The sequence below is a fragment of the Coregonus lavaretus genome (assembly GCF_964263955.1).
Source record: "Coregonus lavaretus genome assembly, chromosome: 15".
Lineage (NCBI taxonomy): Eukaryota > Metazoa > Chordata > Actinopteri > Salmoniformes > Salmonidae > Coregonus > Coregonus lavaretus.
In genome coordinates, this window is record NC_140002.1 from 35,168,829 (window position 1) to 35,186,992 (window position 18,164).

Here is an 18,164-nt window from a genome sequence, read left to right on the forward strand (position 1 = left end):
ATGTTGAAAGAGGCCATCTTACAAGGCCACTGTTGGCTATGCCTGGAAAGACTGGAATGCTCAGTTATTCCAGATGGGTCAGACTGGGCCCTGTAAAGGTGCATCGTATGCGGTCCGTTCCCAAATTTTGATGCACAAATCAAAGCAGCCTTTCCCCTCCCCCCGCCTCACTCCTCTGCCTGCATGCCTGTCCTCGCAGGGGGGAACTCTGGGACACTGGAGTTGAACTGCTCTCTAAAGCGTGACTGTTTAAACATGTTGGGGATCACAAAGGCACTGAGTCAAGACCATTCAACGCTAATATAAATCCATGAGGGCAGCAGCCAATGGGACGTGCACAACGTTAACGTCACATTGAACAACAGATGGTCATACACTCTCCATCTCAGTGTATCTCTAAGTGCTTGTCTAACACCATATAGAATGTGTTGGCTAATAACCGTGTACTAACATGATCTGAATTAGCTGATGTCTGATTTCAAATGAGATTGTAATAAATAGCAAGCACTTCTACTTGAAATATGTGGCAGCTAGCGAGTGTTAGTGAATGTGCATGGCTGGGCCTGGGGCCTACCTGGAGAAGCCTTTCCCGCACACGGAACAGACATAGGGCTTGTGGACTCCTCCGTCGTGCGAGCGCACGTGGTAGGTCATGCGGTCCTTCCTCTTGAAGCGCTGCTGGCAGATGGGGCATTCGTAGGGCTTCTCGTCCGAGTGGGACAGCTTGTGACGGTTCAGGTGGTAGACGTCTCGGAAGGCCTTGCCACACATCTCACAGCCATGGTTCTTCTTCACTGGCTTGGAAGGCTTCTTGGGCTGGCTCTGCTGGGGTACGTTGATCATAGAGGCTGGCGACATGATGCTAGTGGCTGGAGACATGATGCTGGAGGCTGAAGACACAGAGGAGGTGGCCGTGGTGAGCATGCCTGCGATGGTGGAGATGTAGGAGGGCTGCCCGCTATTCTCCCTGGGCAGGGTAGAGATGAGGGGCACCATGGTGGGGGCTGTCTGGGCTGTCTTCTTGGGCCGCGACACCATCTTGACGCCCGTGTGGCAGGACTCGTGGCGCCGCAGGTGGTAGCTGTCACGGAAGGCCTTGTTGCAGTAGCCGCAGATGAAGGGTGTCTTGCTCTTGTGCTCCTTCTTCACCACAGGCATGGGTCCCCTGCCGCCGCCAGTCCCGCAGGCCACATTGTCTTTGAGGAGCTCGGCGGCGCTGGCGGGGGGTTTCTGGTCCAGGGAGATGGGCATCACAGGCTTCTGGTCCACCGGCTCGTTCCCAGAGTTGAGCAGTGGCAGCAGGCTGTTCTGGGCCACCTGGTGCTGGTGGTGGAGGGCTTCATTGGCCTGCTGTAGAGACATTACATTAAATCACAGCAAGGTGAAACACAGATCAACAACACAGTTCAATTCTCAATCAACACAATATTACAGTATTACCAGTAGCCTGAATGTCTTTCTAGCAGGTGGCCCTTCCTGTTGGAATGGACAGGGTAGAACTATAGGTTGAAAATACCAGCCTTTCTTGCTCTGTCTGCTACAGGCTAGTTATAAGAGACAGAGCACTGAAAGTTCAGGTTTTATTTGTGTTACTCAATACAGCCACATTCACCTCACATCCTTTCTCCTTTATGTAACCCGGCACTTTTTGGAGATTAGCCTACATCTTCACATTCCTCCTTTATATAACCGCTTTTGCGGTGAGAAAATAGTTTGGAAGGAAATTAATTTAGCATTAGTCTCTCTTTGTGTTGTGTTACTGGCTTACATAGCCTACTGGGAATACCCTAATCTGGGAGCCATTCATATGCAACAACTATTGAGAACAGCTTAATCTCAATGCCTTTCAAAGGCTACATCTTAAAATGCTCTGGTGCTGCTGGGGAGGCTTTGCTTTGGTGACTTGTCCGCCTCAGCCATAGCCTGGGCCTAGAAGCTCCATGTGTTTGCACAACACATGGAGATTCAACACGGTCTATGTGCGGTGGTTCTTCAATTTCACCCTGAGAGCTTGTGCCCTTTCTGAAGTTAGTTCACAGCTCCGCTGAAGTGACCCTTGAGAGAGTTGGAGAGTTAGAGCGCGGCTGTCTGCGGGTGTGACTGCGAGAAAAGCCATTTAATCGAAAGCCACACCAAAATAGACAGCGAGTCCTTCTTTGCGCATGTGGCATCGCAGAGTAGACCACGGAGGACAGAACAGAGCAGTCAACAATTCCGCCCCTCTGCTGAATGACTAATGACATGCAAGCAGGACATCAGTCAGCCGAAACATTGCAACTAATACAATGGGAGGAGAAGACCTGAAAACATTCAATCAGATAATCATCACAACAACCCTGGTCTCTAGTCTAAAACCACACCAACTAGGAAGAGAATTTGCCAAAGCCCTTTACTGCACGTAGTTGCTTCTATGCTCTATTGACTTCCAAGTCCCTGATAAAAAATCACCTTTGTACCGAGCCACAGTATTGATGTGTGGAGAATCTACTTGATGAATCACGCGAAAAAAGCAGGGTCAGTGACTGTTGGTGTTTTACAGGGACAAAAATAGGCCCTGGCTCTGTCATTAGTGAGGAGGCACACAAACAGCCTGCTGCTGCTGCTGCTTAGGAATCCAAACCTGCTAGCAAATATGAAAAATGATCCCCCGCCATGATGGTGCAGACTCTTCATGTGACTGCAAAAGTAGCCTGCCAAAATACAGGCAGGCAGTGGAAGAAATCAGTTCACTGCCTCCAGCAGCAGCCTGGGCATGAGCTCAGCTAAACCAGACCAGACAAGGTGTTCTCCTGGTAAACTGGGTGATTCTCATGAAACCAGTTTTAACCATGGCAGTAGCAAATTGAGTTAGAAAACCATGATGCATCTGCAACTATTAACCATCTATCATTCTGAAGAGTGTTTTGGTAGTACCCAATTTGCTAACTACCATCAGGTCCTAATGGCCTGGTACTTAGGGCTCTATTGTCCCCCCCAATCACTGTGACATCAATGCAAATACAATCGAAAATCACATCAAACACTTATAATCAAAACACTATCTTCCTTTTACAAAACTCACCTCACTGTGATGATCAATTTGAAGAACTACAACAGCAGGTTAAAAGTGTAAAACATGGTTGTTGTGGATGTTGTTTCAAAGCCTAACACACCGAAATGGACAGCGTTTTCTAATGTGATAATTAATTCAAAACACCCATAGCATATTAGAGCTTATGCATAGGCTTACGAGCCCAAGCCAGAAAGAAAAACCTGAAATAAAATTATGATTGTACTGTTATATAGCCTACTGCATATTACGCATGGCAGAAAAACATACAAAACTGATTTAAGATGTCTTTGGTACATAATTGGTCTAGCCTATACAAATTCAAGTAATCACCTTTGAGTGTGGACTGTATTATTATGCATACTGAATGGACTGGTTACCTTATGCTATGGTGGGAAATGTATATCCATGAGTATGGGAGAGAATGTATAGCCCTAGGCGATGCTGTTGGCTCGTTGATTTTGCAGGGCAGCTTAAAGTTCGCCTACAATGAGTACATTTGTATTTGATTTTGAATAGCCTAGTAATAGGGTATTGTTTATATTTTCATAATTAATTGGGTGATACATTACCTTTAGCTATACAGAATATCTCACCACCATGCATTTCCATCTCCTCCTCTCTCTCCTTTATTCTTTTCTAGAGCATGCAGACGGGCTGTCAACAGTTTAGTGAAATATGTTTAGTTGTGAAAAACATGTTACTACTGATGTTCCCGAACAGATTTCACTTGGTTTCCCTAATTAAGCGCTTGGTATCTGCAGGAACAAGGTTGGAGAGCCCATGGCATACAGAGTGCGGACGGAATATCACCTGTCAGGGCAGGGAGAGCATGCTCCTCAAACACTGGTTGATGCTTGGAGTGAATTAAGTGTTCTTATATTTATTTCTCAGCTGCTCATCTTAAGCACATGCTCGGCTATTAAAAACGAAGTAGCCTACAAAACGGACCGGCGGAAAGCGTGCAGCCTCCATTCGCTATTCGAGTGCATACAGATGACATGTATTTTCCCCCCTGCCCCTGTTCCTGCCCATTTGATAATGGGCCATTCTAATTAGAAACTAATTTGACATATTAGTAAAGATTAGATTCAATTGAGAATAGTCTGATGTGTGGAAATATGATCACTTGAGAGAACAGAGCGCAAGCTCTTTTTTTGCTACTTTCTCAAATCATCAATAGCCTATAGTTGCAACATGCAGCCCATATATGTTTTGATTTCTAAATTGCCAAATAACTCTAAATCTAGCATATTGGACCAGTTTCAAAATATCACTTTTACGCTACACATAGCCACTTCATATGCGCACTCGCTCTGTAATGGGAAAATTATCATTTTTATTTTATTCAGCTAAGTTAAATGATATTCTTCTTACTATAAAATCATATACATTTAAATAATGGCACGGGGCATAAGCATATCTTGTCAGCTAAATGAATAAGCCTACAGCCTATGGAATGGAGCATAGCCAGATAACATAGGCCTACAGTAGGCCAACTCATATTCTGTTCTTCTGAAATACATTTTCTTCATATCATGTTTCTTTAGACCTGACTAAAATAAAATATTGGATGTATTGTGATGGTGTATATTACATTGATTTAAACTTTTTTTTTTTTATGTAGATGTTCCAAAGGCACGAATCAGCAGCTTGTATGCGTGGAGATGCTAAACGTGTTTATGTTAATTAACGGTCAATTACCGGGAGACCGGCAGGCTTTTGCATGACAATAACTGGCTGACAAAATGTCATGACCGCCACCGGCCTAGGCATGAATGGACTTTAATGATGTGATCAATTGTTTGCCGACTCATAATGGCTGTCTCCTATTACTTGCAGATTGAGCTAAGGGCCTCTCAATACTGAAAATATACATTTCTCATACTGCATAATTTTTTAGGTCCGTTTTGGTAATGAGAACCTTAATTTCGGTAATGATAATAAGCTAATTCTAATGTATAGTCAATGGGTGTGCTATGCTGCCAACTTTAATTATTTACTAGGACCACTGCTTACACCTATTGTATAGATTTTTGAAAAATATCAGTTATTTGATTAAGTAGGGGTTGTCAAGAAATATGGGTGTATAAACCCCATTTGAATTGACTTATAGCCACAATCTGGAGTTTGTTTTTCAGCAAAGAGCAACCCCTCCAATTAAAGGAGGATATTTTATTTTATTTTTTATGTAACCTTTATTTAACTAGGCAAGTCAGTTAAGAACAAATTCTTATTTACAATGACGGCCTACACCGGCCAAACCTGGACGACGCTGGGCCAATTGTGCGCTGCCCTATGGGACTCCCAATCACGGCCAGTTGTGATACAGCCTGGAATCAAACCAGGGGGTCTGTAGCGACGCCTCAAACACTGAGATGCAGTGCCTTAGACCGCTGCGCCACTCGGGAGCCCAATCCCCCATTGTGACATGTACCTGTTTTAGCATTTACCTATACTGTTGTTTGATTTCCCAAGGCAGTCTTGGTCCATACCCCACATATTTAGATACTTTATAAGCATATCATGTTATACCATTTGCCCAAAGGGTTCCATTCAATTTAGAAATACATCTAAAATACCTTTGAACCACACATATCCACGTCCTAATACACCAATATTACCTGTTAAGACCTTAGAGAAATTACCTTTTCTAAAAAAAAAGAAAGTCACTTTTTTATGCTTAAGTCCACATTTTACTTTTGAAAATACATATACTTATGCTAAAATAAGGGGTATTTTTGTCAATTGCATTAAAATCAGTGATTTTAGTATTATGCAAGTAATTAACAAATTACAGTTTGATGTATCGGGTTACTGAATCTCTAATAGAGCTCAGTACAGTTTTTCAATGGCAAACTACGCAACACTCCGAAAATGCAGTCTCATCTCCGAAACCTGCTTATGATTACCGGAATGCACCAATATTAAGGAAATATTCAGAAAAATTAAATGTATACTTTAGTAATTTTGACTTAATCTGATAGTGCGGCTTTTGTTCTTTATCCTTTATCCAAATATGTGTACATATAAATAACATGTATACACAAGTAATCACAAAAAAACAAGATTCAGAAAAGTTTGTGTTATTACATTTTAATGTAATTTTACATGTATTCGTTTTCAGTGTTATGTTTAACCTTTACATTAGATGAGCAATGTTAATTTTTTTTAGAAATAGATTTGTTTTACTTTTTTTTGACTTTTTTGCATTGGTAGTAGTGGAAATTGTGGTAAAAATGCATAATATCTGATCAATAAACATAATAATTATTAAATAGATAAATACAGATCCTAATCTTAGTTATCCAAGAGGAAATATGTTGGAGTTTTCACCTTTTGGGAGGGTCAAGTGCCAGTTTTGTGAGAATCACCCATCTAGTAGCTCAACGTTACAATAGAATTCATTCCAAACGTGCTCCTCAAACATTAAACTATAGAATTGACAGAAAAGATCAAATTAATAAATGAATAAGAAACAGATGTGTTCGTTAGACCAGGGCTCGCCAACTATCCTCCTGTAGATTTTCACTCCAACCCGAGTTGCAACTAACCTGATTATTAGAATCAGGTGCGCTATATTAGGGTTGGAGCGAAAACCTACTAGACAGTAGCTCTCCAGGAACAGGGTTGGAGAGCCCTGCGTTAGACAGTCGAGACAGGCCACCCACTCTCTTTCTCAGTGGTGTGACTGCGTGGGCTTTGGAGCTGCGCAGGTCAAGCCACAAGCTTAGTTTCCGTAGGCACCCTTCAGGAAGCAGAGGCGAGACACCAGGTAAGAGTGAGAGCCACAGGAAGCCACCAGTCTAACCACAGCGGTGAATCTCTGCCATATTGCACCAAACACACCGAGGAAACCTGCCATCCACATAGGGAACAGCCACATTCACCCAAAGCAGCCCAATTAGAGAAGAGCTGGCGGAGAGGGGAGAGGCCTTAATGTGCTGCAGTTTTAGAGAGAAGAGCACATGGTTGTACTGCACAGCAGGCAGAGCAGAGATCCCCCGCTGTGCGAAAAGGTTAGTGACGTCAAAGCTGGAAGCTACCCACGTCGACTGACATTAATAAATAAATCACACGCAGCGCTGGAATACCTAGTCTGTCTGCCTGTCTCCTCCACAGCTTCAGTGCAGACTTTTGGTAATACTATTGGTAATACCGGTACTGAACACTATTTTCTAACCCCACAGCCTCTGTAATCCGAAGGTTAGTAATGCTAACAAGTACATGTCAAATCCCATTGAGAACGCTAACGAGCACATAGCGAACATTATATACAGTCTCTGAACTAAACTATTTTCAGAACCGACATCCCAGCTCATAAAGTTATACAAGTAACTCAAAAAATACTACTCACAGTTTCCTGCACACACAAATATTAGACAGCGAGGCTCTTGATCCAGGAATTCTCTGCTGTTACCAAGCGAAGCTTGATTTTGGAAGAAGCTAACCACCTAGCTAGACAGAGAACTAGGTACTAAAATAGCAAACCAAACACACAACTGCAGAGCATTTAGCACATTTTAGACAGTTAACTTAATAGTTAAGATATCTAGCTGGCAAACATTTAGTTGTGAATTCCATACTGTATCTAGATCACCTGGTGCGTACTGCACAACAGTGAGTTACTCACAAGGCTCCGGTCTCTTGTCATTTTGTGCTTGTAAAACAAACACCACGTGACTGGGGACTACTGGTAAGCTTCATAATGAAAACTTGTTAGCGGTGAAATGAAGAACACAATGTTTTTTTAAATATCCTAACGTATTGCACAAGTTAACTGCAGGTATTTACTTAAAAGAGTTGCTACAAATATTCAAATTGATGAACAAATCTTCAAGAAATAGTTAACGGTATTGAAAAACCATCCCGTGGCTATTTCCAAATACCCCGGTATACAGTATACCGCCCAAGCCTACTAAACAGCTCTCTAAAATCTAGATCAGGCCTTTGCACTACACTTCAGGGGAACACAGACACACTGCACCAGAACCAGACAGACAGGCGCATGTTTTAAAGAAAAGGATCCTCTGACTGTGGCAGCACTGTGTGTGCAAGATCATGGACAACAATTTAAAAAGTGTATCATAATAATTGAACATGTTTATCTAGCTAAATATAGGCTACTAGGTTATTATGGTAATGTTCCCCTCAGGTAATCTATGATTAAATTATGCAGAATGTAGGTCAATGTACTGTCTTCTAGTGTAGTTCAAACAGTCATGTGACAGTGGCCAGTGTAACATCTGCAGAGCTTATAGGCCTGGCTGGATGGATGGATTTAGCATCCAGCTCTAGAACATAATCAGCAGAATGGCAAAAAGAGCTGCTGTGTACAAATAGAGCCAAGCCCGCCTGTTAGGGTTCATTATTGCTGTTCAATGGAGCATCTAAAATAAGTGAGGCGGACCACACAAATAGTGACAGTTTCATGTAAAGCCTCTGCATGGTCAATCCGGATTTTCTGAAGTGGCAGTACAGCATTTACTGCGATGCAGCCTCCGCAGACTTCGGGGCTTTCATACTTCTTGCCCTTACCAGAGCAGAGCTATTGTGAAGGAAGTTGTCAAGGAAGTGAGTTTGTTTATACAGGACGTACTACCGTCAACCAAGCATGTCAATGCAGAGCCCTTCGCATTGTTACAAAATTTGAGAGGCGCACAGCGATGCGGTATGGATATTGATTTGGCCTCTGCATGCCTCCGGAGGCTTGCGTCACACACTCCTACGAAGCCTCAGACCACATTTTCAGATCAAACATAAATTGGCTTTTAGGTTAGCCTACCACTTGACTGTCATCATTCAACAGCTTCAGAGGCCAGCTTGTGGGCTACAGGCAATTCCACGGAAATGGAATTGCGCGGAGACGCATATTCTTCACTTCAAATGTATGCAAAACAAAAACCATTGATTTCAACATTTAACAAACCATACAACTCTACGCACAAGGACTACTTTTAACAATTTACAAAAACACATTTACTGGAAGAACTGTGCAGATGTAAAGTTTGTTTCAGAAATGTTGTTATGTGTCCACGTTTTCCAGAAATTCTGTAAAATATCTGCTCCGAATTAAGATTCAATGTCTACAGAAAGAATGGTTATTGAACTACAGTAAGTGAAGTGGACTTACACGCGGTAACAGAATTGCGTTAACAGATTTTCATCATGGGTCCTTGATCTGTACTACACAGAAATGCATAATTATGGATATGAATGTCATTCTCTTCATGATGATGTATAATAAAAAGGTATAAATATGCAATATCCTCCTTTGCATATTTGGGTATTATTCTACACACTGGCTATTATTGTAATGAGTTCTGCCCCAAACAAGACCAAATTTGGTTGGTCCGGACCAAATCTGTACCAATCATAGACTTCTGTTTCACAAGTTTGGACATCAAAGTACAGCACAGTAGAGTAAAGTAGAGTTCAGTACAGTAGTGTTCAGCACAGTACATTATAGTGTACTCAACTCTAGTGTGCTCTAGTGCTGTCACGATACCAACATTTGACAAATGATACGATACCAGGCCAAGTATCACGATACCGAGTAGTATTGTGATACCAAGGTGGCCTAGCATCCTGTTCGCCCCGTCCCCCGGACACTTGTTACCATTCTCAAAAAACCTGTCACTGAAATTCACACTTCTACTCAATACAACACACTGAATTTAATTTCACAGTGTTCAGTGTATAATAGAATGCTGCATAGAATGGCTGATTTGCTCATATTTGCAAAGGCCTACCTGTGATTTGACTGGAGGAATGGAAGGAAGGAATACACAGTGCATTCGAAATTATTCAGAACCCTTCCCTTTTCCCACATTTTGTTACGTTACAGCCTTATTTTAAAATTGATTAAATAAATAAAAATCCTCAATCTACACACAAAACACCACAATTACAAAGCGTAAAAATAGGTTTTTAGAAATGTTCGAAAATGTATTAAAAATAAAAAACAAATACCTTATTTGCACACACTACCGTTCAAAAGTTTGGGGTCACTTAGAAATGTCCTTATTTTCGAAAGAAAAGCAACTTTTTTGTCTATTAAAATAACATCAAATTGATCAGAAATACAGTGTAGACATTGTTAATGTTGTTTATGGCTATTGTAGCTGGAAACTGCTGATTTTTTATGGAATATCTACATAGGAGTACAGGCCCATTATCAGCAACCATCAGTCCTGTGTTCCAATGGCACGTTGTGTTTGCTAATCCAAGTTTATCATTTTAAAAGGCTAATTGATCATTAGAAAACCCTTTTGCAATTATGTTAGCACGGCTGAAAACTGTTGTGCTGATTAAAGAAGCAATAAAACTGGCCTTCTTGAGACTAGTAGAGTATCTGGAGCATCAGCAATTGTGGGTTCGATTACAGGCTCAAAATGGCCAGAAACAAATAACTTTCTTCGGAAACTCGTCAGTCTATTCTTGTTCTGAGAAATGAAGGCTATTCCATGCGAGAAGTTGCCAAGAAACTGAAGATATCGTACAACGCTGTGTACTACTCCCTTCACAGAACAGCACAAACTTGCTCTAACCAGAATAGAAAGAGGAGTGGGAGGCCCCGGTGTAAACTGAGCAAGAGGACAAATACATTAGTGTCTAGTTTGAGAAACTAGGTCCTCAACTGGCAGCTTCATTAAATAGTACCCGCAAAACAGCAGTCTCAACGTCAACAGTGAAGAGGCGACTCCGGGATGCTGACCTTCTAGGCAGAGTTGCAAAGAAAAACCATATCTCAGACTGCCCATCTTAATCATTTATTTTTATTGGCCAGTCTGAGATATGGCTTTTTCTTTACAAAATGTGGAAAAAGTAAAGGAGTCTGAAAACTTTCCGAATGCACTGTACATGCATAATGACATGCATGTTATTGTGTCAGTAAGGGGAAAACACTGCATGAAACCTTCTTTACTCTTCAGTTTCAACCTCTCTTTCGTAACGTCTGAGATCCCCAGAGATTGGAAAGCTGCCGGGGTCATCCCCCTCTTCAAAGGGGGTGATACTCTAGACCTAAACTGTTACAGACCTATATCCATCCTGCCCTGCCTTTCGAAAGTTTTTGAAAGCCAAGTTAACAAACAGATCACCGACCATTTCGAATCCCACCATACCTTCTCCACTATGCAATCTGGTTTCCGAGCTGGTCATGGGTGCACCTCAGCCACGCTCAAGGTCCTAAATGATATTATAACCGCGATCGATAAAAGACAGTATAATAATAATAATAATAATACCGTATTTTCCGCACTATAAGGCGCACCGGATTATAAGGCACACCTTCAATGAATGGCCTATTTTAGAACTGTTTTCATATATAGGGCGCACCGGATTATAAGGCGCATAGAATAGAAGATACTGTAGTCAAACGAATTGACTGGGGTTGCGTTATGCATCCACTAGATGGAGCTGTGCTAAAAGGAATGTCAACAAAACAGTCAGATAAAGTCAAACTTTATTAAGCGTTCTGACAACTCCGTTCACTCCCATGGTAATGTTGTTCAAACGTTAATGTGCATATTAACAATATCTCCCAGCCTTGCTCACTCTTCTCCCAAACGTGGAGGGGAACCTTTCCCTGATTCAGTAAACACGTAGTAAAAGAAACAGTCTGATACCACTAAATCAAACGTTAGTGCATAACTCAACATTGTTCAGTTACATATAACACGTAAAGCTCACTTTTTCAGTTCATTCCCCATCCACGAACCCCTCGAATTCTTCTTCTTCAGTGTCCGAATTGAACAGTTGGGCGACTACGGCATCCAACCTGCCCGGCTCCCTCTCGTCATTATCCGAGTCAGTGTCGCTGCTGTTGCCTGGCAGTTCAGATATTATTCCTGCCTTCGTGAAAGCTTTGACCACAGTTGAGACCGATATATCAGCCCAGGCATCCACGATCCATTGGCAGATAGTGGCGTAAGTCGCCCGGCGCTGTCTCCCCGTCTTGGTGAACGTGTGTTCGCCTTCTGTCATCCACTGCTCCCACGTAGCTCGCAGTCTAGCTTTGAACGCCCTGTTGACACCAATATCTAGCGGCTGGAGTTCTTTAGTTAATCCACCCGGAATGACGGCAAGCTCCGAATTAGTTTGCTTCACTTGTTTTTTGACAGCATCGGTGATATGGGCGCGCATTGAGTCGTAGATCAATAGGGACGGAGCTGTGTGGAAAAAGCCACCCGGTCTCTTGACGTAAATTTCTCTCAGCCACTCACTCATCTTTTCCTCATCCATCCATCCCTTCGGGCTAGCTTTGATGACGACGCCGGCTGGAAAGTTCTCTTTTGGCAAGGTCTTCCTCTTGAAAATAATCATGGGTGGAAGTTTCTGGCCATTAGCCTGGCAGGCGAGAACTACAGTGAAGGATGACTTCTCATTCCCTGTGGTACGTACAGACACCGTACTGGTCCCCGTTTTCTCCACAGTGCGGTTCACGGGAATATCAAAGGTGAGTGGAACCTCGTCCATGTTGGTGATGTGCTCTGGCCGGATCTTCTTTTCAGTGATCTTATTTTTGCAGTATGCGCGGAAAGTGACCAGCTTTTCTTGGTAATCTTTTGGCAGTTGCTGCGAGACGGTAGTTCGTGTGCGGATGGAGAGATTACGTCTTTTCATAAAACGAAAGCACCAAGAAGGACCGCCTCGAAATTCATCGATTGTCATGTCCCGTGCTAGCGCTGTTGCCTTCATTCGAATAGTGACTGTAGAGACGCTTCTACTTGCTGCTCTCTGTTCAACAACCCACTGTTCGAGTTTGTCCTCTAACTGTGGCCATCTCGCTTTGTTCCCGCGGAAACTCTGTTTAGTCTTCTTTACTTGGCGCAGGTCATCTTCTTGCTTCCTCCACTTCCGTACCATTGATTCATTAATGTTGAATTCTCTCGCTGCTGCTCTATTCCCATATTCTACTGCATGACCGACAGCCTTGAGCTTGAACTCTGCGTCGTAAGCGTGTCTCTTGAAAGGTGCCATTTTGGGGTCTTTATACACACACAAGTGGTGTGGGACTGTGAGTAAGCACAATACCGGTGTGTACTGGCTACCGTAATGCTGCAAGTGGTGCGGCTTTGTAGTTTACCAGTGGTACTGAAACATTTCATTATTAATAAATTGTTTTTATTGGTTTTTCATACTGAAACATTTTGACAGAGCACCTTGAGCGCCGTGTACAACCAGTATGGATCAACCAATTAACCAATTGATCCATACATAAGGCGCTCCGGATTATAAGGCGCACTGTCGTTTTTTGAGAAAATGAAAGGCTTTTAAGTGCGCCTTATAGTGCGGAAAATACGGTAATAATAATATCGATAAAAGACAGTATAATAATTATTATAATAATAATATGCCATTTAGCAGACGCTTTTATCCAAAGCGACTTACAGTCATGTGTGCATACATTTTTACGTATGGGTGGTCCCGGGGATCGAACCCACTACCCTGGCGTTTCAAGCGCCATGCTCTACCAATTGAGCTACAGAGGCCGTCTTTCATGGACCTGGCCAAGGCTTTCGACTCTGTCAACCACCGCATTCTTATGGGCAGACTAAATAGCCTTGGTTTCTCAAATGACTGCCTCGCCTGGTTCACCAACTACTTCTCAGATAGAGTTCAATGTGTCAAATCGGAGGGCCTGTTGTCTGGACCTCTGGCAGTCTCTATGGGGGTGCCACAGGGTTTAATTCTCGGGCCGACTCTATTCTCTGTGTATATCAATGATGTCGCTCTTGCCGCTGGTGACGCTCGGATCCACCTCTATGCGGACGACACCATTTTGTATACATCTGGCCCTTCATTGGACACCGTGTTAACAAACCTCCAAACGAGCTTCAACGCCATACAACACTCCTTCCGTAGCCTCCAACTGCTCTTAAACACTAGTAAAACTAAATGCATGCTCTTCAACCGAACGCTGCTTGCACCCGCCCACCCGACTAGAATCACTACTCTCGACGGGTATGTGGACAACTACAAATACCTAGGTGTCTGGTTAGACTGTAAACTCTCCTTCCAGACTCACATTAAGCATCTCCAATCAAAAGTTAGATCTAGAATTAGCTTCCTATTTCGCAACAAAGCCTCCTTCACTCATGCTGCCAAACATGCCCTCGTAAAACTGACTATCCTACCGATCCTTGACTTCGGCGATGTCATTTATAAAATAGCCTCCAACACTCTACTCAGCAAATTGGATGTAGTCTATCACAGTGCCATCCGTTTTGTCACCAAAACCCCATATACTACCCACCATTGTGACCTGTACGCTCTTGTTGGCTGGTCCTCACTACATATTCGTTGCCAAACCCACTGGCTCCAGGCCATCTATAAATCACTGCTAGGCAAATCCCAGTCTTATCTTAGCTCACTGGTCACCATAGCAACACCCACCCGTAGTCTGCACTCCAGCAGGTACAGTGGGGAGAACAAGTATTTGATACACTGCCAATATTGCAGGTTTTCCTACTTACAAAGCATGTAGAGGTCTGTAATGTTTATCATAGGTACACTTCAACTGTGAGATACGGAATCTAAAACAAAAATCCAGAAAATCACATTGTATGATTTTTAAGTAATTAATTAGCATTTTATTGCATGACATAAGTATTTGATACATCAGAAAAGCAGAACTTAATATTTGGTACAGAAACCTTTGTTTGCAATTACAGAGATCATACGTTTCCTGTAGGTCTTGACCAGGTTTGCACACACTGCAGCAGGGATTTTGGCCCACTCCTCCATACAGACCTTCTCCAGAACCTTCAGGTTTCGGGGCTGGCGCTGGGCAATACGGACTTTCAGCTCCCTCCAAAGATGTTCTATTGGGTTCAGGTCTGGAGACTGGCTAGGCCACTCCAGGACCTTTAGATGCTTCTTACGGAGCCACTCCTTAGTTGCCCTGGCTGTGTGTTTCGGGTCGTTGTCATGCTGGAAGACCCAGCCACGACCCATCTTCAATGCTCTTACTGAGGGAAGGAGGTTGTTGGCCAAGATCTCGCGATACATGGCCCCATCCATCCTCCCCTCAATATGGTGCAGTTGTCCTGTCCCCTTTGCAGAAAAGCATCCCCAAAGAATGATGTTTCCACCTCCATGCTTCACGGTTGGGATGGTGTTCTTGGGCTTGTACTCATCCTTCTTCTTCCTCCAAACACGGCGAGTGGAGTTTAGACCAAAAAGCTATATTTTTGTCTCATCAGACCACATGACCTTCTCCCATTCCTCCTCTGGATCATCCAGATGGTCATTGGCAAACTTCAGACGGGCCTGGACATGCGCTGGCTTGAGCAGGGGGACCTTGCGTGCGCTGCAGGATTTTAATCCATGACGGCGTAGTGTGTTACTAATGGCTTTCTTTGAGACTGTGGTCCCAGCTCTCTTCAGGTCATTGACCAGGTCCTGCCGTGTAGTTCTGGGCTGACCCTCACTTTCCTCATGATCATTGATGCCCCACGAGGTGAGGTCTTGCATGGAGCCCCAGACTGAGGGTGATTGACCGTCATCTTGAACTTCTTAAATTTTCTAATAATTGCGCCAATAGTTGTTGCCTTCTCACCAAGCTGCTTGCCTATTGTCCTGTAGCCAATCCCAGCCTTGTGCAGGTCTACAATTTTATCCATGATGTCCTTACACAGCTCTCTGGTCTTGGCCATTGTGGAGAGGTTGGAGTCTGTTTGATTGAGGGTGTGGACAGGTGTCTTTTATACAGGTAACGAGTTCAAACAGGTGCAGTTAATACAGGTAATGAGTGGAGAACAGGAGGGCTTCTTAAAGAAAAACTAACAGGTCTGTGAGAGCCAGAATTCTTACTGGTTGGTAGGTGATCAAATACTTTTGTCATGCAATAAAATGCAAATTAATTACTTAAAAATCATACAAATGTGATTTTCTGGATTTTTGTTTTAGATTCTGTCTTTCACAGTTGAAGTGTACCTATGATAACAATTACAGACCTCTACATGCTTTGTAAGTAGGAAAACCTGCAAAATCGGCAGTATATCAAATACTTGTTCTCCCCACTGTATATCTCACTGGTCATCCCCAAAGCCAACACCTCCTTTGGATGCCATTCCTTCCAGTTCTCTGCTGCCAATGACTGGAACGAACTGCAAAAATCTCTGAAGCTGGAGACTCTTATCTCCCTCACTAATTTTAAGCGTCAGTTGTCAGAGCAGCTTACCGATCACTGCACCTGCACACAGCCATTCTGAAATTAGTCCATCCAACTACCTCATCCCCACATTGTTATTTATTTTGCTAATTTGCACCCCAGTATTTGCACATCATCTTTTGCACATCTATCATTCCAGTGTTAATACGAAATTGTAACTATTTTGCACTATGGCCTATTTATTGCCTTACCTCCATTATTTACTACATTCGCACACACTGTATATATATTTTCTGTTGTATTTTTTACTTTATGTTTGGTTTACCCCATATGTAACTCTGTGTTGTTGTTTTTAATCGCACTGCTTTGCTTTATCTTGGCCAGGTCGCAGTTGTAAATGAGAACTTGTTCTCAACTGGCTTACCTGGTTAAATAAAGTTTAAATACATTTTATTTTTTAATAACACTAACTATCTCTCTCTCAAACACGCACACACACACACTGCTCCCGACTTTTAAAACGTTAGCACCAAACAGAATTTAAGGAGCACCAGAAAGAAACACATTCTTGATATAGTTTAGCCTTACATTAGGCCTATATGGATCCTACCTTTGAAGCACATCTCATGAGTAGCAGACCCTATCCTTTTCTTCCTGTGCCAATCAAATTAGCCTAATCCTAGTGTCAAGTTGCTAGGTTGTTAGCTAGCTAAGAAACATGACTGAACAACGGTGTTTGTTATCAAACCAATAATAAGCGACCAGGGATTAGTTTAAAACGGCCCACGACATGGTTTGTGAAATTATATACACTGAACAAAAAATATAAACACAATATGTAAACTGTTGGTCCCATGTTTCATGAGCTGAAATAAATAAAATAAATAAGAATTGCTGAAATTATTCATCCATTTTGTGCACAAATTTGTTGTTAGTGAACATTTCTCCTTTGCCAAGATAATCCATCCACCTGACAGGTGTGGCATATCAAGAAGCTGACTAAACAGCATGTTTATTACACAGGTACACTTTTGTGCTAGGAACAATAAAAGGCAACTTGTTTTGTCAGACACAGATGACATCTCAAGTTTTGAAGGAGCATGCAATTGGCATGCTGACTGCAGGAATGTCCAACAGAGCTCTGGCCAGAGAATTGAATGTTAATTTCTCTACCATAAGCCGCCTCCAACGTCGTTTTAGAGAATTTGGCAGTATGTCCAACTGGCCTCACAACCGCAGACCACATGTAACCATGCCAGCCCAGGACCTCTACATGTGGCTTCTTCACCTGCAGGATCATCTGAGGGGCGGGAGGGTGCTGAGGAGTATTTCTGTCTGTAATAAAGCCATTTTTGTGGGGAAAAACTCATTATGATTGGCTGGGCCTGGCTCCCCAGTGGGTGGGCCTATGCCCTCCAAGGCCCACCCATGGCTGTACCCCTGCCCAGTCATGTGAAATCCATAGATAAGGGCCCAATTAATTTATTTCAATTGACTGATTTCCTTATATGAACTGTAACTCAATAAAATCTTTGAAATTGTTGCAAGATGCGTTTATATTTTTGTCCAGTATAAAATAAGCGTAAATCCCAATAGAAAGAAAAAAGGCATCTCTGGTAATATGGGTGATATTTTTTTAACCGTTTAGGCTAGAGACAAGCCGTGCTCCATTTTCCCTCTCTGACACGCAGAGGCTGCATGACAGTGAACATGCAAAGTCACTCAGACTGGTCTGTGCTCTTGGTTACAACAAGCGATGCAATGATACAATGTTACAACAAAACTGACTTCAAACATTTTATAACAGGCGCCAGCAGGTTCTTTAGATCGGTAGGGCTGAAAAATGTTGTAGTTTCATATGAAACGGAACTAGGGTATTCTAAAATGTTGGTATCATAGGTATCATGATGTTTTGGTACCGTGATATTACCAAGGTACCAGTATACCACTAGTGTGCTCTACTGTGTACTGTAGAATACTGTACTAGAGCTGAGA

At 42.7% G+C, this 18,164-nt stretch overlaps 1 protein-coding gene across 2 annotated transcripts in view; it reads right to left on the reverse strand.

The window, feature by feature from the left end:
• The window catches only part of LOC311143200 (vascular endothelial zinc finger 1-like), a 49,574-nt gene that overhangs the window by 14,487 nt on the left and 16,923 nt on the right, over window positions 1-18,164 (reverse strand). For both annotated transcript variants that reach the window (XM_084178988.1, XM_084178987.1), the window contains exon 2: window positions 575-1,350. In XM_084178988.1, the coding sequence (XP_084035114.1) occupies window positions 575-1,350 (776 nt within the window). The remainder of the gene's footprint in view (window positions 1-574; window positions 1,351-18,164) is intronic.